General features: G+C 43.9%; 1 protein-coding gene across 1 annotated transcript in view; it reads left to right on the forward strand.

Annotated features, from left to right (window-relative positions):
- The window catches only part of BRINP1 (BMP/retinoic acid inducible neural specific 1), a 105,202-nt gene that overhangs the window by 27,678 nt on the left and 53,358 nt on the right, over positions 1–24,166 (forward strand). The window contains exon 2 of the mRNA XM_075015373.1: positions 1,792–2,059. Within this exon, the coding sequence (XP_074871474.1) occupies positions 1,842–2,059 (218 nt within the window). The 5' untranslated portion in view covers positions 1,792–1,841. The remainder of the gene's footprint in view (positions 1–1,791; positions 2,060–24,166) is intronic.

Genomic DNA, 24,166 nt, shown 5'->3' on the forward strand with positions numbered 1-24,166 from the left:
ACACATGCCTTCCCGATGGCATAAATCCCTACCCAGACAAATCCAGGCACTTTGGAGCTCTCTCACACACACACACACGCTCTGTACATGTGCACAGCATGCCTGGAACACCCAGGCACAGCCTGGCTCACGCGCATCCCTCATCGAACAAAACCTTCCACAGCTGGCATTTAGAAAAGAACACTTGGTCAGTAATGAAAAGATAATTGATAGAATCTAAGGTCCTCTTTTGCCCTTCTCCCTTGTATCTTTGCCACAAAACTGATGGGTAAAGACCATCCTTAAAGCATGGCTAGGAACCAATGTTCCCTCTCATTTTTTTTCCATCTGTAGTCAGAATAAATTTTGTTATGTGCAGATGTACACCGCCAGCAGAAATACATGCTGCTGGCAAGGGGCAGGTGTACATGCTCTGCCAATAAGCTGGACAGCATTTGAATCTCTTGTGAGCAGCCACTCAAGCCACAAGAAACATGGCTAGGATAGGTTGAACTTCTCTTGTCCGACACCCTTGGGACCTGACCAATGCCAGATGAGACGATTCGCTGGACCATGGGAGGTCAATGTTATGAAACACATTACCAATCCTTTCACTGCTTACTGGGCTCTTAGAAGACATTGAGAGGGAAAATACAGCTACATAACCGCACAGAACACTGAGAGCCAGGACTGGTGGCTGGAAACAAATTTTATGGGACTACAGGAAACTTGGCCACACCCCTGATACGTGGTCATCTGAGTAACTCAGATCATGTTGCCGGATGAGAGAGGTTCAGCCTGTAACCCCTTTCATCTTCTACTAATGTAAACCCAAGTCTCAGCCAGTAGGGGGCAGAGCACCAGTGATGTGAGTGGGGAGTCAGCGTGCTGGAATGGGAGCTGAAATCTCTGCCCTGATGCGCTGTGAGACCTCAGTGAGGCACTTCTTCCACTTATGCCCCTCCCATTCGTTCTGTGTCTTGCCTAGGCTTCCAAATGCTTCAGGGCCTTACGCTGGGCATGTGCAGCGCCTAGCACAAGGGGACCTTGATCTTATTTGGGTGTCCTAGGCACTGCTTTAATACAAATAAGCAGATAATGATTCATTTGCTTCCTGTCCTCCAGGGCCTAGTCTGTCAAGCCACCTGACCATGTTCCTTCAAAGTTCTGCAGGATTTTGTTGTTGTTCTTGGTCTCTGAAAACTGGATAATAATTATTTTATCTCTCTCTTTTGCTGGCATGTCTTTAAAGTAAGAGCCAGGTCTTTATAGATTGCTCAGATTGCACGGAGTATGGATTACAGATTGTTGGAGAGACGTGAGAGGAGAAGACCCATTTATCTGGCAGAGCCTTAAAGGGAGATAAACATGTAATTGAAGCCTGGGGTGCAGCCACCTTGCACATCCAGCCCTTCTTTCCCTACTGCGCACTGCAGAGAACTTCCTGTTGTGAAGTAACTGGGGAAATAGGGTGTGGCACACTTGGGTCTCAACTTTGCTGTTTCACAGGGTGTCACAGACTCTGAGAGAAGCAAGAACAGCCCCACAGCTGTAACCATCAACCAATACACTACAGTCACGTACCCAGGACCACAATACAAGTAGACTGAGGGCATTTAAAACCTAGTTTGATGTTTGTTTTCAGGTCATGCCAAGTATTTAAATAATTAACAGCAACAAAAATATTTGTGTGATTATATTTTAACCATTTTTCTCTCTTTTTCTCTTTTTTATTCCTATTCCTTTCACCCATTTTTGCTTTTCTCTCTCTTTTTCTTTCCTTCCACCCTCCCTTCCTCTCTCCCTCCACAGGACTCCATAGAATGGAGCAAGAATGAGAGGAAAAAGGCAGACAGAAAAGCATGAACTGGAGGCTTGTTGAGTTCCTCTACTTCCTGTTTATATGGGACCATATAACAGTACAGCCCTCCCAACAGGAACCAGCTGTTACCAACCAACATGTCTCCAAGGAATTTGATTGGCTTATTTCAGACAGGGGGCCTTTCCACCACTCGCGGAGCTACTTATCCTTTGTGGAAAGACATCGTCAAGGATTTACAACCAGATATAAAATATACAGGTATGTTGGTTTTCTATAGAACGCATAGCCTTGCAGCCCATATGACCTCCAGGGGCTCTCGTTCAGTCACTGTACGTGCTGGTTATTGATTTAGTGCTGCCAATGTCCCCAGTCAGTCTGGGAGTGCTTTTTAATTAGCTGCTGCCTTCTGTTAACAAGACAGCTTTTCAAAGACTCAGATACGGTTGATGTAAGGCTGTGACACTAGTGATGAAGGCGTGTGGGTACTGCGGTGAGTAGCACAACAGAGCCAAGGCAGACAGACAGACAGGAACCCAGGGACAACGTGTCCAATGTGCTTGTGAAAGTGTCATGTATGAGCAAAGATTAAATACAAGGACACTCTAATGAGCACATCCAAATCCATCTAGCACTGTGCATATGCACCTGAATGAAAATCTATTTGCACACCCAGCCTATTATACATGGATTTGCAAGTTGACGTAACTAGCTTTAAGATTAATAGAAAATGTGGGATAAGAAGGTCATCTAGTTTATCCTTGCTAGTGTTACGTTGTCATACACCTAGTACAGATACTTACAGGTTGAAACTTTCTAATCCGGATCTCTTTCATCCTGCAACGTCCGTAACCTGGCATAACTTTAGTTAGCCAAATGACCACTTATCATGGATGTGGCCAAGACTTCTGAGGTCCCCCAAAGTTTGTTTACAGCCAGATGTGCTGGCTCTCAGTGCTCTGTGTTGTTGTTATGTAGCTCTAATGTAAAACTAAATGTCTTCTAAGATCCCAGTAAGCAGTGGAAGTGTTGTTGATGTGCTGGGCAATATTGACCTCCTGTAGTTCAGCAAATTCTCTTGACCAGCACCAGTCAGGTCCCGAGAGTGCCAGATGAGAGAGCTTCAACCTGTACCAACATACCAGTTTTCACACAACTGATATTTACCCACCCCAGGTACTCCAAAAACTAGCCCTGCCCACAGAAATTATAAGATTGGCTTAAAATGCAAAGGACTTATTTCTTTAAAAAAAATAAATAAATGTTGGGTTCTTTTTGTTTGCTTTCTGCTTTTGGAGCCTTTAGGTTTCCTTCACTTTGGCGGTGTCTACACTTAGTGAAAACTTTGAAATGGCCATGCTAGCATTAGGGGCAGAGGCGGAAAAAGTACCAAAAAGTGTACTTGAGTAAAAGTTCAGCTGCTTTCACTTCTGGATTCTTGAGTACAATCAAGATGTGGGGGGTGTGTGTACTTAAGTAGTTTTCCAGAGGGTCACTGGGACTTGTACTTAAGTACACCCTCCCCCCAAAGCTGCACTTTTGTTCAAATAACTTTTGGGTACTTTTTCCACCTCTGACTAGGGGTGTACACGTTTCATTTTGCAAGTTCTGCAGTTCTAGTTCTAGGATCTACAGAAGACACTCGAGTTCACAAATGATCTAATTCCTGTTTGAAGACAAGTTTCCTCCTAAAGGATTATTCCCGATCACTCTTTGCACTGGTCTAGCTCAAGGGAAGCCAGTGGTCCGCATCAGCGATAGCGGAACCTCCGTTCAGATCTAGGGAGGCACGTGTTTGCACAGTGTCAAGATTGCATTGTTTCTCAGACACTCTGTGTCTGTGGCTGAGTCCCTCTGTGCCTTACATATAGCGAGTCTTTCCACGTGCTTTGCCTTCTTTGCCCCATTTCTCAGAGCCCCTCCAAAGCCCGATGTCACTAGAATTCCGATCAGCCATTCTGACCCATGAATTTTGAGTGGGTTTGAAATTAGGCAAAAAGAGCTCACCCATCCCTAATTGGAACACTGTCACTTGTTTAGTGGTGATTTCCCCAGTGTCTTGCTGTGAGGAAACATGGACACAGTACATTAGAACCGTGTCATTTACATTGAAAACCTTCAGAGATAAAACTACTGCCAATGTTATGCAGTGACATCAAGCAAAACACAGGATTTTCTAGTATTTGCAGCCAGCCTCATGTAAAACTGGCCCCTCAGTTTCCCCCTTCCTGCCACAGCTGAAACTCAGACATTCACCAGCAGGCCAAGTGCCTTACTCCAGCTGGCAAAGGCATCCAATGCAAAAGGACTATTCCCCTTCTGCAGAATTTATACTGAATGGAATGGCCACTGAGATTTGTTCCATAGAATGTTTAACCCTGCATCTAGAATTCTATCTTGGTGATTTCATTCTCTGTTACGTTCTGTGGGCTGATAGATTGGATCTCTGTTACAGTCTAGGAGATTCTGTTTCTAAGGCAAATACTTGTGTGATGCACTGGAGTGTGTGAGGATTTTATTTCCCTGGTTAGGTTACATGTGTTCCCCCATGCCCTGCAGAAATATCAGGTGGGTGCCTCAGTTTCCCTAAGCACAGCATCAGTGCATGGTGGTAATGAGAGTTTCGGCGTGATGACTTTTCACACATAGACATCAGGGTCTCCTCCTCTTTGTAACATAGGCTACGTCTACACTACCAGACAAATTCAGTTTTGTTAAATTCGATTTTATAAGACTGGGTTTTATAAATGCAATTCCGAGTATCCTCACTTCCACATGAAGTCGAATTAGTGCTGCCACACTGAATGGCAAAACATTGACTGTTGCAGCAGTGAATTGTGGGAACCTATCCCACAGTTCCCTCAGCCCCTCATTCTGCACCCTCCCGCTGGGGCCTGCTGCACCCTTGCCATTGGCAGTGCTCACCCTGCTGCCTGGTTGCCAAGTCCCTGCAGCTTGGGGGAGCTGGGAAAGTGACCAGCACTTCTACACCTGGCTTGCCAGAGCCAGGAGCTAGATGCATCAGCATTTAGCTGGTCAGTTTCCTGACTCCCGTGAGACATGGGGAGCTGGGAGCCAGGTGCAGCAGTTCCAGTCGGTTTCTTGGCTTCCTGCCACTTGCATGAGTTGGGAGCCAGGTGCAGCGGCGCCACTCAGCTTCTGGACGCTGATGAATTCAAGTCAAAGACATGGCATTTCCACAGCAGTCTTCATATGAACTTGACGCTACACCCAGCTGATTTCAAAGATATGATGATATCCATATTAGTGCCCCCTAAATTGAGCTAATGGTATTTACAGTGAGGACAGTCACTTGGTACAATCGAGCTAACTGCCTTAAATTCAACTTTATCTGGTAGTGTAGACGTAGCCCTAGGCCATCAGGTTGACACCGTTCTTCCCCAGGGAAACAGATCAAAGAAGGGAGCAGGGCTTGGCTGGTTTGATTTGGAACTGAACAGGAAGGAAGGAGGATCAGGGCCCTGGCCTGGGGGCTCCCTCTGGGCCCGTCTCCCCAAGATGGATTGTACTGATGGCTTCCGGTTCTGTACTGGTATGTCTGATCTACCTTGTGTCCCTGTTGACTAATAAACCTGTTCTCCCTGCTGAATGAGGGTCACATCTGACTGTAGATTGGGGGTGCAGGGCCTGGAGACCCCCACAGTCTGCGACACCCTGAAGTGATTATTTTGATTGTACCCTGTACCTCTCCATGGCTACGTCTACACGTGCCCCAAACTTCGAAATGGCCATGCAAATGGCCATTTCGAAGTTTACTAATGAAGTGCTGAAATGCATATTCAGCGCTTCGTTAGCATGCGGGCGGCAGCCGCGCTTCGAAATTGACGCTCCTTGCCGCCACGCGGCGCGTCCAGATGGGGCTCCTTTTCGAAAGGACGCCTCCTACTTCGAAGTCCCCTTATTCCAATGAGCTCATGGGAATAAGGGGACTTCGAAGTAGGCGGGGTCCTTTCGAAAAGGAGCCCCGTCTGGATGCGCTGCGCGGCGGCAAGGAGCGTCAATTTCGAAGTGCGGCTGCCGCCCGCATGCTAATGAAGCGCTGAATATGCATTTCAGCGCTTCATTAGTAAACTTCGAAATGGCCATTTGCATGGCCATTTCGAAGTTTGGGGCACGTGTAGACACGGCCCATGTGAGATAGTGCTGAGTATTGGGTCATGGAGAGTATAGATAGATACATGCGATGAAGGAGGAATATTATTCCAAATCAATTCATGGCAAAGAGGCCAGTTTATGGTGAGGCTCAGGGTGCAAAAGCTGTACTGCTGACTGTCAGATGAGCTGTGTTAATGGGAATGAGATGGCAGTACTGGGCTGGTTTGTGGGCTGTTTGGATAATCATATCAGTGGAAGGACATGCAGGACTGGAAGCACAGTTTAATGGCTAAAGCTCAGGTGTAAGAGAAATCTGGATTGTGTTTGTGGTTCTGCCACAGGTGTGTCATGTAGCCTTGGGCAAGTTCTGTACCCCCATATCTATACTGGTAGAATGGAGATAACAATACTTGCCTGCTTCCCAGAGCCTTTTCAAGGGTTAATTCATTAATGTCTGTAAAACTTTCTCAGCACTTTGGATGTACAGTGCTATAGAAAAACCAAGAACAATTCTGGTACTGAGTGGCTAATAATGAACTAACTTGATCAGGAGCTGTGGGTATAAGTGGCAGGGAAAAAGGGGAATTTCCAAATGCTTGTATTTATTTATTTCAATTCCTAAAGAAAAAAGGAGGAAAAAACCTGTCCATTCCAACCTCTAGACATGTCCATTATTTCTTAAAATCGCATATGTCACTCTGCAGTAAACACTGGCCAATTACATAGATGACAATACCAAGAGATTTTGTTGCATACACTAGTTAAAAGAGGCCAGCAAGTAGATAGAAGAAAAGGGGTGGGAGAAGTTGTGGCTTACATTGACGATATGGATTTATTAGAGCTAGTCCAGAGGATTAAAGACAAAAAATAATTTAAAAAAATCCCAAGTCTTGGTTGATATTGCCAATTTTTTTAAACGTAAATATTGCTGCCACTCTTTCTAGTCCAGATATGATGTTGAACAGTTTATTAAGAGTTAGTAAATGATTAATCAATGCCACGCGCATGTTGCAGAACCTAATGCGTGTGTGAGAGATGGTTGTAAGCACCTCAGGAGAAGGTGTTATGTGGATATAAAACAGGGATATAAGCAATCTGTAGATGCTATAACAATCAACTATTACAATATCTATGAATAATGTATTAATCCTTTATAAACTATTTATAAATGCAATCAATATGATAAACAAACAAGATTTCAACCAGCTCTAAGACTTATATTATAATATTAATAAGACATATCAATGATACATAGACAGTCAGTTTATCTGAGACATCCCATAGCTCACCAAATAGTTTATTTGTTAATCTGAGATGGGCCAGAAAATTGTTCCAGTTCTCTTCGGATGACATCTTCATTCCTGTTCTGGCCCCTTTGCTCTGGGTAAAAAGGCTGGAGTGGGATAGAGGTGCCCTAAAAATCCCTGAGAACATTGTGGGTGCTCAGCAAATCAGAAATCCAATAGGTATTTACGTACCTCATGTTAGGTGCCCAACTTGGCTGCATCTTTCCCAGGTCATGGTATTGGTTAGAGTAGTGGTCTCAGACTCATGGCCGGGCAGCCATCTGCAGCCCAAGCAGTTCCACAAGCCAGCCTGGGCATGGCTGCTGTCACCTGAGTCCCTGGGGGATGTCTGCACCCTTCCCCCAAGTTCAGCCCTTACTCTGCTTCTGCTCCCCTTTCCTCAGGTCCTCTTCCCCCATGGGACACCCTCAGGGGTGGTGGGAGTTGTAGGGAAGTGGAGCAACGCACCAGCCACTGTCATCTCCCAGACCAGCCTGGTTGCTCTGCTTCACCGTGGAAGTGGAAAGCAGAATGCCCCAGCCCCTGCACGGGCTGGCTTGGGATATGGGGGCAGTGTGGAGCAGACTGCTGCGTAGCTTTGCTTCCCCATGGGTCCTATTGCCATGGTGAATGTAGCAGGGTGGGGGTGGAGGGTGGGGGCGGCAGCAACTCCTGCTACCAGCCTCAGCCCACCTAGGGAACCACAGGCTATTCCACCTATGGGGGACCATCCCATCCATAGGTTGATGGGGCAGCTGCTGCGGGTCCCCCCAGAGTTCAGGGCCTTTAGCAGCCATGCTGAATAGTCCTATGGATGGGATGGCTCTGCACACATCACCCTCAGGCCACAGGGACGTGCTGGCAGTGGTGTAGAGCTAGCAGTCCAAAGCCACTGGAGCCCCATTGTGTTACTGGTGGTGGCACCATGGATCCCCAGGGGGTTCAAATAGCCCCACGGTGGTAGTGGGGGGCTGTGGGATGCACGAAGCGGGGAGTGTCTGGGCTGGGAGATGTGTGCGGGATGGGGGAGGAAATGCATGGAGAATTTGCAGCCTTGTCCTGGTCCTTTTTGCGACCTGGTCCTGGTCCTGGCTCTGAGGGAAACTGAGTTTCAGAACCCTGGGTTAGAGGAAAAGACAAGTCAGCAAACCTGAGTTTTGTTAACAGTTTTGCCCTTGTCATCTTCCTGGGCCACTCCCTTGTGTATGTCACAACTCTCTTTCAGTCCCTTCACTGTCCGCTTTCTCTACTGCATCAAATTTAATATACTGGTCATCTCCTTGAAGACTCTGTATGACTCTTACTCTCCTTTGTGTTTAGTTACATGCTGGTCTCTCTGCCACCTGTCCTGGTCATAGTCCTGTCCTTGTGACCCTGTCTGCCAGCCTCCCCATCAATTACCTCCATCCATTTATTCACATCATCCTGTGTATACTGGAGTCATTCCCCAAGGCCTATCCCCTTTATTCAACTTCCTTACTAAAGTCCTCTTCTGCTGTGGTGTCTATAGAACATCTTGTGACTTTGTATAGACAATCTCTTTTTCCACTTCATTGACTTTGGCCTACTTGATGTTCATCAGTATTCAGACAGTCAATTCCTTGGGACAGGGGCTGCCTGAGTCCTCATATATTTTGGAAAAGTCTCTCTCTAGCTCATCAACAAACAGAACAGTCATCAACTCCCTGGGTCACCCCCTGTCCTCTCACTGGGTTTCCTCCTCTGTAGGTAACCCTAATGTAACTCTGTTCCTCTTCAGTTGGGCTGATGTTGGAGAGGGCTAACAGCCTTTTAAAATGAGAGGTCCCACATTCTCATCCCACCATTGTTCCTGCTAACGTTTTCTATCCATGTCTGAATTCTTTCCATCCACATGCAGATTAAACTTTTTACGTGCACCGAGGCATGTGCACCATCAGCAGGAACAAAAACCTAGTAGTGGGCGCCCTGCTGATCGGCTGGGCAGCATTTGAATCTTTCCTGGGTGGCCACAGAAGAGCACAGCTGACAGGGAATGCTAGTTCCTGCCATTGGTGATCTCTGCATGGTAAAGGGTGAATGAATCCCAGCTTTGTAAAGCAGTGTGGGCTCCTGGGCAGACAGGTGCAATACAAGGGAGGTAGTACTCGTTCTATCCTTTAATTACAGCCTGAAGTGAGGGTGTATGAAGTGCCCAGACAGCAGTGACAGGGATGTGATGTCTACTCTGTATCTGTTTATAAGGACAAGATGGACACTGAGAGCTTGATTCACATTTCCACTGAATCCCCTTTCCACCACGGTGGAGATGTAAAGGGACCTTTAAAGTGAGCATAAATATGACATATTCCCACTTTTACTTGCTTTGTGATGCCAGAGAGGTACCAACAGGGCACAGTGTAAATAAGAATCAGGCGCTATTTCTTGAAACAGGTCCCCCGCCCTCGTTAGGTTTCATATCACCCTCTTTAACAAGCCATCTGGATTTGCAGAAATCATTAGAGTATCTGCATGCCATGGAGAGGATATTCACACCCCAGGCCAGTCTGCAAAGTCAGGCTTGTCAAGTCAGACACCACCACCCGCTCTGCCGACACTTTTTAGCAGCTTCCCTACCGTGTGAGTAACTGTGGCATTTCTTCCCACTGCTGAGAAGAAAAAGCCGCTGTTCTACAATGGGAGCATTTATCAGCATTAACAGAGTCGGACTTGCAATGACCTACTCAGCCCAGCCCAAGTCTGAGTCTCCACTTCACACCAAAGGCTGTGTCCAATTCAAAAAGGTGACCACATGGACTGCTGGCCTGGTAGAGTGCCACACTGCATGAAAGGCAGTGGTGAGAATTCTCAGAATTTTGAAGAAAATTGATTTTACATTGACCTCTTAGGCCCCTCCAAAACTAGGGACCTTCTCCCAAACTGGTAATTTAGAAAATAACCCATTGCCTATCCAATTAGCTGCCTTTTCAAATTACAGGTTGGGAGCAGCGTTCCCTGTAAGCTGAGCATTTGGGCAGCTGCCAAGAAAACATTGAGTTGCTGTGCAGCTGATTAGCAGACCACCCCCAGCCACCCATAGCGGGTAGTGTCTTTTTCTATTGGCGCTGCACATCTTCACATGCCTTGGTGCACATAACAAAATTTATTCCACCCCGGACAGAAAATATTAGCAGGAGCACTAGTTAGGAGTTTGGTGTAGTCTCTCTGTTGTTTCTGTGATCTAACCTGGAACTCATGTTACTAACTGTGCCTTATCTTAAAAGCTATCTGTCCCTTGTTTACCCCATGGCAAGCTTTCTGTCCAACTGTAAAAGGTTAGATGTCAGTTACCTCTGAAGGAATATTACCAAGGCTCCTCTTTGCTGCATTCAGAAAACTCTTACCTCATGTATAAATTGACAGGCTGTATTATATTTCTTATTTTTTGCTCCGGTTTGGGTTATTAGTCACATGGCAATTCTGGTGTCAGCAAGTAAGTTTTCACAGGAGGGTTTTACTCTACCAGTGTAAAGGAGACATCATCTTTTATGTTCCTGGAGGTGAGATTTTTTAAGCCAGTAAAGTAGCCATTGAAGGACTGAAGGGGAAGAGATGAAAGGAAGTCCTTGTTGACTCTGTGCAGAATAAGCAATGGGATGCTCCACAGCACAGCATGTAAAATAAAATAAAATGAAATTTACATAGTTTACATTACGCATGTAAACTAGTGACGTACATTGGTTTGCAATCAGTAAACACCTTGTAAATAAATGTGTGCAAACCAAGAATTTAAAGCAATTTACATAATGTGTGTAAACAATGAAACCATCCGGTGTTCTCCTCAATGTAAATGTTAATCTGAAAATGACACTAACACAAGTTTACGCAACTTTATGAGAGAGAGATGCAATTTGCATTCCCATCTCACCGCTCTCTTGCTGCTGCTTGGCAAAGATGACACAGTCAGAAGACCGGTGTAAGCCAGCCAATTAAATCACGTGGTTTACTCATTTACCCACAACCTTCATTTTTCATGCAGTTCAGGGACAAGGGTTGTTACATCCCCTGCATAATGCATCTTCATACATATGGATAACCTTGTATATATATGCATAAGGAGAACAAAGGTGGGGATGGGAGTAAAGAGGTTTTGCTGGGGCCTGTATAATAGGCCACAAAATCCTGGTGATTGCTGGGTCGTGAAGCCGAGGATCTTGGCCTTCATCTGGGTCTAATGAACAGCTGCTTTGTCTGCATTTGGATTCAGACAGTGAGGGCTTACAAATAGCAATGGCAGCTGTGGTATCAAACATCCCTCCTCGTTTATGTTCCCTCTAACTTTTTCCATATGTGTGCAGAATAAATTTTTATGTGCACTGAGGCATGTGTACCACCAATAGAAACAAATGCTGCCAACTGGGTGGCTGTGAGCATTCTGCTCATCAGCTGGGTGGCACTTAAATCTTACAGCTTATAGGGAACACTGCTCCTTGTCCTTAATGGTCTTGAGGGGAACTGACTGGTAAAAGCATAACTTGGGCTGAAAATTAATAAACTTAGAAATTGATCCAGGATAACCTCTTAGGTTTGAGGTGCTAAGTCCAAAGAAGCACCTGATCTTCCCCAAAGTTTGGAGGGACAGCTGGGTCTCTATTTTGCATAAGGAGCATAGGAGAGGACTTTTAGTCACTGAGCCCTTTGCCAACAGATGTCACATGCTCTTGAGCCTAGAAAGGAACAATTCTGTCCCTTTTCATTTCTCACCTGCGCTAGTCCCTTTCTGATGGAGTGAGGAGGGATCCACTCTCCTCTATGTGAATTAAATGTGAAACTATTCACAGAGCTGTTTCAACCTCACTGCTCCACGGTGGACCTGTCTAGCACTCAGTTGAGCCTTTCATATTCATCGCAGACTTCTGATGGCAGGCAGATTGAATCCTCATGGCTTGAGAGCAGTTTATAGGTTAACAAGACCAGGAGAAGCTGTTACTTAACTGCAGGAGTAGGCTTTTAATTCACTTTTAAAACAGGCAAATGCTAATTTCTGCAGAAGCAGTTACGTAAAAAGGCGTCATGAGATGTTTAATGCAAGGAATAATTTTGTTCCGGCACGAGCAGTGCATAGGGAGATGCCATGGCTCTACCTAATATAGCTTTTTTTCTATTTCTGGATCCCTCTATAATTTTTATCCCTGTGTTCCAAGTCTTACTTCTTTTTATTTTATTTCTGTCTGAGTACCACCCACTGACCTCTGGGAGTGCAGCAAGATAAGTCCTATTGCAACCGTAATCAAAGACATCCAAGCTGATTTCCTATACTCGCCTCACAAACCTACTGTTGGACAATGCAGGTCCCCTCAGAAACCAAGAGCACGTCTCCTGAGAAAGTATAATTGCAAGAAGATATAACACAAGTGGTACCCCCTGGAGACAGAGCCGGAAGAAGGGGGGCAGGGATTTCTCTGCAGGCAAGGAGATCCATTATGTCCTGCTTGGCAGGTAGTACTTGTGCGTCTTCTGTGTACAGTGGCCTGTCTGAGCAGATGGGAGGTTCTGACACTGCACACAGAGAATGGCGTGCATCTTCCTACCCCACTCTTGAGGAGCTGATGATACAGGTGTATCAGGGCTTCAGGCAGAGGTGTCACGTATCTGATGACAAGCTCACGCTTCAGGGGCTGTTTTTAGTTGGTGACTGTGCCCTGTAATTGATTGCATACTGGCACCTTCCTCTCCTCCCATCCCTCTGAGACTATTTCCCATATACCTCGCTTCAGAGAGCTCTACCTGGACACAGTCATTTGCAATCAAATATTTACAGGAAGCTGCAGTGAGGCTGACTTCACAAGAGTTATTTTTGCTGGTTAAATAGCTTCTTCCATCAGATGAGATGTGAGGAGGGGGGAGGAAAAGTCAGAGCTTACAGATCTCGGTGTATTTGCATTCCCTGCATCTGCCTAGTATAGAATTGGACTGCAGGGCAGACTGCAGGGGGGATACCAGGCCCTCACAGGTGTCCTGGCTGAGGCTCCAACTACACAGTTGAATGGAGAAGGGATGGCCCCATCTACATCTAGCCTGGGGAATCCTCCTCTTCCCTGACTTGCTCTTGGTAGAAATTTCTCATGGTCTCCAATGAACGAAGACAGTGTGAATAGGGCTACATTAAAGGTGTGGGATTTTTAAAAATGATGGATGGATTTAGAAACACACATCCCACCGAAAACCTACCACGGTACTTGCATGTTGAGGTTCCCTGCTCCCAGAGTTCTAGGATGACATCAGAATCTGAGTTTCCAGGAAGAAACCCAAATCCTTTGAGTCCAATGCTTGTAGTAGCAAAGAACAACTTGAAAACAGGACCAGGGCAGTGAAGTCTTCCTGAGTCTGCAGGCTCAAGCAGAGGGAGGCGCAGCAGCCTCTAGAACCGAGAAGGAAGCCACCTGGATTCAAAGCTGCCACCAGAGCAAAACCAAGCCTCCAACTGTCCTGCAGGCCTGTTGCCACTCCTACCACTGGTGTGGGCAGAGCCTCCCATCGCTGGTCTGCTCTCTGGTGGACCTCCCACGCCTGGGACCGAGAACTGTCTTTGCCAGTCTGTGCTATGACTCCACCAACTGGTGTGTAACTGTTGGGGTGGTGGGCAATGAAGCCTGTGAAAATGCAGGCTGAATATCCGGGAGGGAGACTGATGGGGTTAAAAACCAAACTTGCTTTCTAAGAGAACCATGGGGTTTGAAGGGACCACAAAGGTTATCTATTTTAACCCTCTGACAAAACACAGAATTTGTTGCATCTAAACCATCCAAGACAGATCCCTTGTGGATGCCCAGGCAGGGAGACTGAGGTGTGCAGAGCTAAAGGGTACTTCCCCTTACTCCCTGCTGATCAGGATCAGTGAAGTGATGGAGCGTTGTTTCCCCTCCTCCCACCCGTCCTGTTCAGAAAGGGCCAGGGAGGACCTAGACAGACCATCTAACTACTACCAGCCCCTAGAGTCCCTTAAGTTCAAGAGATGCTCTTCTGGGCAGGACTTATGGGGAAGGGGAAAGATTCCTTTATGTCACAGCGGCCATCTTGGACAAGGCACTGTGGATCAAAGCCAGGATCTTCTGAACTGAAAGCAGGAGCTTGAGCTAAACAGCCAGACTCTGTAGTTGGTGGCTGTGACTGACTTGCAGAGGAAGACACAGAACACAGGCAGACCAATAGGTCACACTTATTACACACACACACACGCCCCACTACTGCAGGGAAGTGTAAGGAAAGACCATCTACAGTTCAACCCCGTGTAAGGGCAAGAAGGTTAATTTGGACAGTTGTTTTTCAGTCATGCATACAGCACAGCCTGTTCCTGTTTTTTTCGATCTTACTGTTCCCTTCCCAGCAAATGAGAGCCCCTCTGCTGACAGCATTAAATATTTCAGTATTGGCTTCCAGTTCTCCAGCAATACTGAAAAAAACATTATTTTTTACTTCCCTCCAAATGTCTGGAGTCTCCTTAGGGAGTCCACACTCCACGTCTGATCCACACTAATAAGAGAGCTGTGGAAGAGAGGAAAAAGAGAGGGAGAGAGTAGAGATAGAAAAGGAGGTTTGTTCCGTTCATCCCTCATTCAAGCTGAACGAATAATCCCTAAACAAATATAATGTATTCCTTGCATTTTGCATCTTGCTGTTTATAAGCAGAATGTGAAATTCTCAGATTTATTTATGAGGCAAAATGACATACCGATTTCTTTGCCCTTATGTTTCCCTCTCAATGTCTGAAATCTGTGCTGTGTTGGTTCACTAAGCAGCGCTGCCAACTCTTCTAAGTCTCATCATGCCTGGTGTTTTTTCGGCAAGCACCAGTACCAGGAATCCTGTGGTTATGTAAGTATCGGAAGGGTAGCTGAGTTGATCTCTATCTTCAAAAACAACAAGAGTTCTGTTGCACGTTATAGACTAACAGATATTTTGGAGGCTCAGCTCTCATTGGCAAAGAAGTGGTTATGTAAGAATCTCAAGATTATTGAGTTTTGATGCAGGTTTCTAGCCCTCATGGAAAAATGTGACTCCTAATCATTTCAGAAAGCAAGTAAAATGTCAATATATATTGTTTAAAAATATGATGAATTTTTAGATAGTCCCAAGACTTTTTAATTGTTGATATTGGTAATACTGCTAAAATGCATAGAATGCTGTATTTAATGCTTGGTTGGAGGACTTCTGTGAGATAGCAAAGATTACAGATTTTGTCTCATACATGCGAATATACAATTCAGCAGCAATTGTAAATATCGCAGAATAGTGCTCTCTCGCTTTGTGTTTGCACAGCACCTAGCCCAGCTGGGGCTTCATCATTCATCCACATCTCTGGATGCTAATGCAACATAAATAGATAAAATTATATTCATATAAATAATATAAGTAACAACGTCAATAATATTGACTATACTAATGCGGTTAATAATTTGAGCTTAAAAGTATCTTTTTTGTAAGTATTTGTACTAGTAAAGCTTAGTTGCTCAAATGTGCATGAAATAGCAAACCAGAGCACAAAATCCACATATAATTAAACATTAATTTATTCTAGCAGCTTCTAATGTTATAATATTTTGCTCCAAACAGTCACGCTAACATGGAAACACATAAAATATCCTAGCCACCATCTAGCGCACTCCCAAAATAAGTCACACCAACCATTCAAGTGAACTGTCTTTCAGTTTCATATGATCCTGAGTCTGGTTCGTGATCTTTGGTGAACATCACAGGAATCTAAGCTTTGTAAACAGCCACAAATGCAAGCCATTTGTATCCATAAGTAGTTTTATGGGTCCTGCAAAATCCAGGAACTATGCCACATGTTTCTGAGCACCTTATCCTTTGTCTGTTTGCATGTAAACAGTTACAAAAGTAGTATTGTAACAAGTTTTATTTTGAGTTTTTGGATTCACTCCTTCTCCAAAATCAAATTGACAGTTACGGTGTGTGTGTGCAAATGAAGGAAGGATGGTCATATGTTTGGCTAAGGCAGCATTTCCCAAAGTGTGGTCCGCCATCCAGTACCCATCCTTGGGGGGGGAAAAAAAAACGGTTCTTAGAAAGGATACAATTTATTGCTATGTATGATTATTATTGTGAATAAATAATAAGCAGTGAACATTTATTGATTTTTCATTTTGTTTTTAAAATGTGTGTATATTTTTGGCCCACCAAAAAAAGGTACTGGGAAAAAAAAACCTGGGTTCCAACTATAACAAGTTTGGGAAACCTTGGGCTAAGGCATTGGACTGGAAGGCTGAAGATCTCGATTTGGCCAAAGTTTCCTGTCTTATCTGGGGCAAGACAAATCTAGCCTGTGGCTCAGTTCCCTATCAGCAAGGATGCTAAATCTCTATCGCTAGGAGGTGCTTATTGGGAGATGCTACACTAGTAGGCGCAATGTATACTGCCTGAGGGAACAGAAATAAAACCCAAGAACATTTCCCCACAAGACAGGGGTACAGGAAGTGACTCATGTCAGCTTTTTCTGGATATTCTCATATCACAATGGAGGGATTCAGAGTGTGGCAATGTTACAACATGACACGTTCCAACAGCTTCATGATCTTGCAAGATGGATGGGCAAACCTTGGTGAGTCACCAGTTCCTTCTAGAGAGGTAAGGACACATCTGCTGTATACATTATGATAGGGACATGTTGTTTCCATTCCTTGGGGCAACCTTTTGAAGGCAATTGGTCAAAAGTTAAAATGTTTTCCTCATAGCTTTTACTAAACATAGTGCTAGATTTCGCTGTCAAAACCATCCTCTCTGGTGATCATATTTTGTTCAGAGGCAGGTCTACCTTAGAAGGTGATGTTGGAATTATGAATTGGTTCATTAGGAATGTGGCCACTGTGCTCTACTGAACGGACTAGGAACTAAACCGCAGTGTGTTAAAGGCTCTGTTACTGCCACCAGGAAGCGCACGTTCTCCCTTATTGACAAAGGGGATCTGTAGTTTGGAACACTGAGCACAGTCATCATTGTGACGTTCGGGGGGGACATGATGAGGGAAATTGCTGAGTTGTTGAACTATCATCCCAGTTACAGCTGGGTAGAAGGTTTTCAGCTGGCTCCTACTATGCCAAGCCATCCGGTTCCATGAGAGCTGACATGTTTTGCAGAGGTGTACTGGTTCCAATGAAGCTGCCACTGGAATGGATTTTCAATTCACTTTCTTTTGACCAGAAACAGAGATTGAGCATTGAAAACAGGTGTTTCGCTACAATTTCCAGAAATCTTTTTGCTCCTGCACAGAATGAAAACAAATTATTGAACCTTGAAAGTTGCTGAAACCAAAATTGTCATCCTCTGGGTAGCACAAATCACAATGAATTTGTGAACATTTCTGCTTAGAATCTAGAATCCTGGGGCTCAAAGGGATCTCAGGAGGTCATCAAGTCCAGCCCCCTACCCAAAGCAGGACCAACTCCAACTAAGTCATCCCAGTCAGGACTTTATCAATCTGGGACTTAAACACCTGTAGGTTTGGAGATTCCACCACTTCTCTACCTGTTTGCCAGACTCTCTAGTTGTGTCTAGCTACAGCAACAGGCATTGACCATCTAGTGTGTGAGGATATGTTGTCTTCCACTGGTTTGAACTGGAGCTGCTTAGACTTATTAGATCCGAAACTGTTAGCAGTATAAATTCCAGGCCTAGAAGACGTACACAACTGGAGCTCTTTGCTCTCTCTGTTGGGGAAGAGGGGAAAAGCCAGGTCTGGTCAGCTTCATTCACCTGAATTATATTCTTGTTTACCCATAATTCCACCCTTTGGTTTCAACTTGCTGTTGTTTTGTTGCGTAGTTGTGATAATAGATTATCATTATTACTGCACTTGGGAAGTGGAGCTCAAGTCATAGGGTCCCATGCTTTGGTTCCCAGAGGAGTTGCACCTATGTCACCTTGAACTACAGCACAGCCAACACATCCCTTCTCTGGCTCAGGCCCTAGCACCTAGGCAAGGAGGAAAAGCCTATGCAGGCGCCACTAGGGCCAGCTCATCCCCCAGTATAGGCTAGGGGAGCCCTAATTTGCACCTAGTTGCAATGACTTCTGTAGGCCATTGGTGGACGTAGAACCTTACAACCCCCTAGTGCCCTCAAACCACTTCTGAATTGAGAACTGTTCTGAAGGTAACATTCAGCTGGAGCATTTCCCAGTGTGAGACTCACACCTGTACTATGGTCTTCTTCCACCAGCCAGCCTAGCTAGTGCCACGGTGCAATGGTGTAGATGCTGCATGGTTAGCAGCACTGTGAGGTCACCAGGAAGGCACAGATTTGTAACGATAAATTATAGGGGAGCATGTGCATGAGGGGACAGGAGCGGTGTGTTCTCCCTATAAGCTGTGGGCTTGTGCAGCCGTTCAGGAAAAATTCAAATGCCTCCCAGTTGAATACCATCTGGGTTTTGTGTTTCTTTTGGTGGTACCCATTTGCACATCTCTGGATGCACATAAAAATTATTCTGCACATGGATTAAAAAAATCTGCACGTGGACAGAACAGATTAGAAGGAACATTGGACTGGAGTGTGAAGGATCATCCAGCATGTGTAGAAGTTTTCAGTGAATCTGTGTTGCTTACTCTTCTGTCTGTGCAAGTGCAAATCCTTCTCTTAACATAATTCAGTTTTTAAGAGCTCTTCACTTTTCATGGGGGAAGGAAAGTTGGAGTTGCTTCCAATCTGCAGTCCATCGGCCAGCCATTGCAGCAGAGCTGCAAGGAAGATCGCTTGCTTTGTGGGTCCTTTATCTTCCCTGTGAGCTCACAGAAGGTAATATATTTCTGAATGGAGGAGAGGGAAAAAGAGAGAGAACATGCCATCAGCACACTGCCTTCCTAAACCCTGAAAATTGCCTTGTTGTTACTGTTAATCTTACAAAAACTTTTCACAACTGCAACAAACACCAGGGCTTTAGAAAAAGGAAACAAATTACATTGAACTGTGCGTACTACTAGATTTTAACAGTGTTCAAGAGACCAAGACACACAAGGATTTGTTTTTATTATCTTATGGTTTCTGAGCATTTCCTCATCTGTTTGAATGCATCTATTGTCTCTCAGTTTAGATTTAGTTTGTCAGCTGTTTTCAATAGGGATTATCTTTGTATTCCATGTTCAATCAGAACCTTGCAAAACGGGCTCCTGGGCTGTGACTAGGTCTCCTAGAGGCTATGGTAATACAAAAATGAATAATAGTAATTTTCAGAAGTGCCCATGAGCCTAAGGCTCTGTCTTGTTTGCATTTACTCCACAAAACTTTTGTGATTCATGGATGCTTAACTTCCCACCCATGAAGGACAAGGTTTTGCTGTGGCAAAAGTTGGTTTGAACACTGTCAACACGAGAGTATTTCTGCTGATGAAACAAAGTGAAACCTGCACGTTGGGGATGGAATGAGCTTTTCTGAGCAAGACCCACTTCTTCAGATTTGGTAAGAGTGCCACTGAAAAGAATTCACAGGCACTGAATTTTAGCAAGAGGGCTATATCAACACAGCCTTGTCATTAAAATTGTGTGGTGCAGATATACCTTCTATATTATGGCATTCAGTCAGTTAGGTGCTTAGCAGATCTTGAAAATCTTGCTTAAACCCTTGTACTCTGAGTGGAGCGTAGGCCGTTTACAAGCCTCTTCCTCTTCACTCGGTCTCGGGACAAAACTTGTAGCTGATCCCAGGAGTATTCCAGCTGTTGTCCTTCAATCTCAGTAATCTGCTCCACATTGTCTGAGGTCTTCCTCTTTTGTATTTTCCTTGTGGGTTCCATTTGAGAGCTTGATGGACTCAGCTGGATGATGGTTTTCTGCGAGCGGGGCCTCGCCATCCCACTTCCTTCTCTGCATCTTTAGGTGCCTGAATACTTTTAAAATCTGGCCCTTAGGAAACTGATCTTCCACTTTTGTTTTCAGAAATGACAGTCATCACTTCATTAACATCTGCATGATGTGTTGCTGCCCTTGCAAAACACCAAACCAGAAGAACTGTTAAGGGTTTGACTCCACGTCTGGAGAAGCCTATAGACTGTAAACACTTCTGAGTATGAAACTATCTCTTTTCTGTGTCTGTACAATGCTCATCACAGTCACCCACACTCCCGAACAGAACCTTTGAGTGTTACCATAATATAAGTATTTACGCCTAATAGTATCAATAAATCACCAATGACATACACATCCAGAAATGAATAACAGCAAGCACTTCTATAGCCCGGCTTGGAATGAATAGATTTTTGTTGGTAAATGTCGGTAAATGTCAATTTTACCATACAGACACAAACTGACAAAATAGATCTGTTTCCTATGATAAGAATCACAATTTACAGTGAGACCAAGTACGAAAACGTGCTGCTTGAGAACTTACTACAGTCTGATTTCAGGTCTTTAGGGTGTATATTTTGAGATCTGATGTTGACAATTTGTTTTAATCATTATAATGCTGTAATTTTTTGAAACTCAAGATCTACTGACCTTGGATAATTATTAGCTGAATCCCTTCTCCCCCATCACTGCCCACAACTGTGAAAATTTAAATAAATTCAAATTGGGGAAAAAATACTTAAAATCCACAACTGTGAACACTTAAATAAAAATCTTTAAAATAAATATTGATATCCACTGAAATAATAAAAACATTAGATTTAAGCCAAGCTTATCTGTAGGATCTCTCATCTGAGGATCTCAAAGCACTTAAGTGTTAATTAAGACTCCCTGTGATAGCTGAGGGCAGGATATTGAAAATGAATAATTTACTAGCAAAATACAATGAAATTTGTCATATTTATTATTCATGGATATATTTGTTAAAAAGTAGCAGCTTGGTTGAATAGGTAGGTAAATCATTTATAATGTGCATATATGCCTCAAACAATTTACACAAAACTATTCAGAAATACGTAGAATAAGATATTCACTGATGATGATTAATCAGCTTAACTCACAGTCCCCTGTGAAGCAAGAAAGTATTCAGTTATATGTTCTTTGAGGCTGGTACTTTATTTTTATTCTGTGTTTGAAAAGGTATAGGTCTGCTCCATGAGGGGGTCCTCCCGCAGGCACTGCCACAATACAAATTAATAAAATTATTATTATTATTATAATAAACAAGGTTGAACATAGCTAGAGAGAAGTTAGGTGACTTGCCCGTGGTTACTCAGAACTTAAGCGGCAGAGCCCAAAGAGGCCATTGGGATTGTTATTTCCAGTTTCCTAATCTAACCACTACACAACACTGTCCTTACAGAGCTAAGAAGAGAACCCAGTGTCCTTCTCATAACCTATTCAATCATACTGGTCTCTCAGAGCCAGGAAAAAAATGAGGAATCCCTGGAACTAACTGCTGGTCTAACTGCTAGATTCTGAGTGCTAGGCTCTGTGTACACTGCATTGTTTTTGTTTTTGTTTTTTTCCGACAATACTTTTTGCAACATCCTAAAGTCAAAATAAGTAAGATCGAAAAATCTTGTTCACACAGTCACAGCACTGAGAAATGGAGTGTTCTCATTTACAGCCTCAGCACTGCGAAAGAAGCATTCACAAAAGCCAGTGATAGCTGTGCTTTTGTTCACACATATTCATTTTCTACCTTGAATGGGGAGGGTCGACAAAGTCGTTTGCAAAGTTGGCGTTATTTCAAGGGAAAAGCCTTCTTATCTCGACTTTTCGTGCATGGCAGTTTGAACACTCCACATTTATTTTTGGATTTTTTTTTCCTGAAAAAAACCTCAATCCTGGGAACATAGACAAACCCTGAGAGAGAATCCAGGCATTCTGATAGCCATTCCCCTTCTAGATCCCTTTCCATCCGTCTCCTGTGATGGGACACTCCTGTAAGCAGTAACAAAGAAGGAGCTGTGCTAGTCTATATACTATCAAAACAAAAAAGCAGTCACGTAGCACTTTAAAGACTAGCAAAATAATTTATTAGGTGAGCTTTCGTGGGACAGACCCACTTCTTCAGACCATAGCCGTACCAGAACAGACTCAATATCGATAAATTATTGATTGATACTTTATTGATAAATTTATCAGTTGATTATTGATTGATAAATTATTGATAAATAACTAATACATTCTTTTGTTAGTCTTTAAAGTGCTACTTGACTGCTTTCCTGTAAGCAGGTGTCATTTGAAAAGTCCATTAGAAAAGAGGAAGTGCAAGGGTCACGCTCCTGTCTTTCATGACCAGCAGTCTCATAAGATGGCATCTCCTTCTATGCCTTTATAGGTGTCAAATATCACAGTCTCTCCCTCGGGTTTTATTAGGAACGCTGAGGCTGAATTACCCAGCTTCCTTCCATTCAATAAAACGTGTTTATAACCCTGTAAATTCCAACATATCAGCAGCTTGTTATGAAGAGAAAAGGTCATTGGTAGAAAAAAAAATGTGTCATTCCCTCAGAAATTCAGGCTTAATATATATGAGGGAGTCAGCTCTGGAAAAAAAATCTCTCTCGATATGATAAAGTCTCATAATAGAAAGTGTTGCTGCAATACAGGGCTCGTTTCTTCAGATAAATATTTAATATAGATCACTAAAGATTAATCGAGTACAGAAAAGAGTCTGTCCTGTGTAAAGAAAACATCTTCTTGTTAATTTATTATGGAGCCTGAAATGAGGGGGAAAAAAATGGAGAGAAACACAGAGTACAGTTTCCATAGAGAAACAGAGCATCACACCAGAATTTATTTAGTGTGTAGGCAGAAGCCTTCCGTGACCAGCTGCAGCTTGGAGTTGGCCTCATGGAAAATCTCAGTAGGAATAAGTATGCATGTAGAAAAATGAGTCCACAGACGCAGTGTCTTACTGGATATAATTTGACAGTTTCCTGAAGATTCCTAGTTTTCCAGAATTGAGAAAGGGCCAGGTGGACATGTTTCCAACCAGGACTGTACAAGTTCTCATTTAATTAACTTTCTTTTCTAGTACCTCAGACTATTTATATTAGTAGAATGACTCTCAGCCCAGGTTCAGAAGGTTGTTGTGTGGAATATATCTTCAGCATCTCTCTTGATCAGTACTTTCACACTAATATAAGCTATAGCTTCTGGGCTAGGAATGGCCAAGGTGGTGGACTGTAGACAAAACCCACGCAGGGAATTCTACAAAATGGTCTGCTCCCACTGTCAAACACCACCAAATCTCCAGCACTGTTGCTCCAATTTGTTCCAAGTGGCTCCCCCACATTGCATGCAGGGATATGTAGTTTATAGGGGCCACAACTCTGTACTAAAGATGAGACTATATCCAGTTTTCTCCATTTGGTGGATATTAGATGCCACCACTGATTTCCAGGAATGATGTTAGTAAAATCCTTATTTGGGCTTAGCTTTATGCACCTTGGTCTGCCCCCAAGAAAAGTGGATTTGTTCATTTAGAGTAACAGCAGCAAAAGCCAGGTGACAGGAAAGGGGGCCTCAGCTGGATCTTTCAGGCTTGTTCTGCTTTTAGACTGAAGACACACTGGCCATTTCCTCAGGGCATTGCACACAATGTGTAAGACTCATTTAATTGGTGGCTGCACTTTCTGGAGTTTTCTTCATCTACTTAGATAATGAAGGAATAAATTAGTGCCGTAGAAGTAGGGGACAAATCTTCTTGTAACACGGAATGGGGCTGAGTTTGGTGGGATTGACAGATACCATGCAATACTACTTTATTTCCTGTAGTATCTTCCATATAAACCATGTGCCTGACCACTCTGCAGCGCTGAATAGGACACCTGAAGAGAGAAATCATCAATAATAGCAGAGGGAAAACAAGGAAGTGGGGAAAAGAGGATACAATTTCAGCTGAGGTTGGAAATGAGATGGGGGATTAATGAGATGGAAAGACACATGAAGGGCATTTCCAAATGGCCAGATCTGCTGAGGTGAAGTGTGTTGCACCAACAATGTGTGAATGGGGAGGAAACATAGAATACTAGAACTAAAAGGGACCTTGGGAGGTCATGAAGTCCAGTTACCTGCAGTCAT

The sequence above is a fragment of the Carettochelys insculpta genome, chromosome 21, assembly GCF_033958435.1.
Source record: "Carettochelys insculpta isolate YL-2023 chromosome 21, ASM3395843v1, whole genome shotgun sequence".
NCBI lineage: Eukaryota > Metazoa > Chordata > Testudines > Carettochelyidae > Carettochelys > Carettochelys insculpta.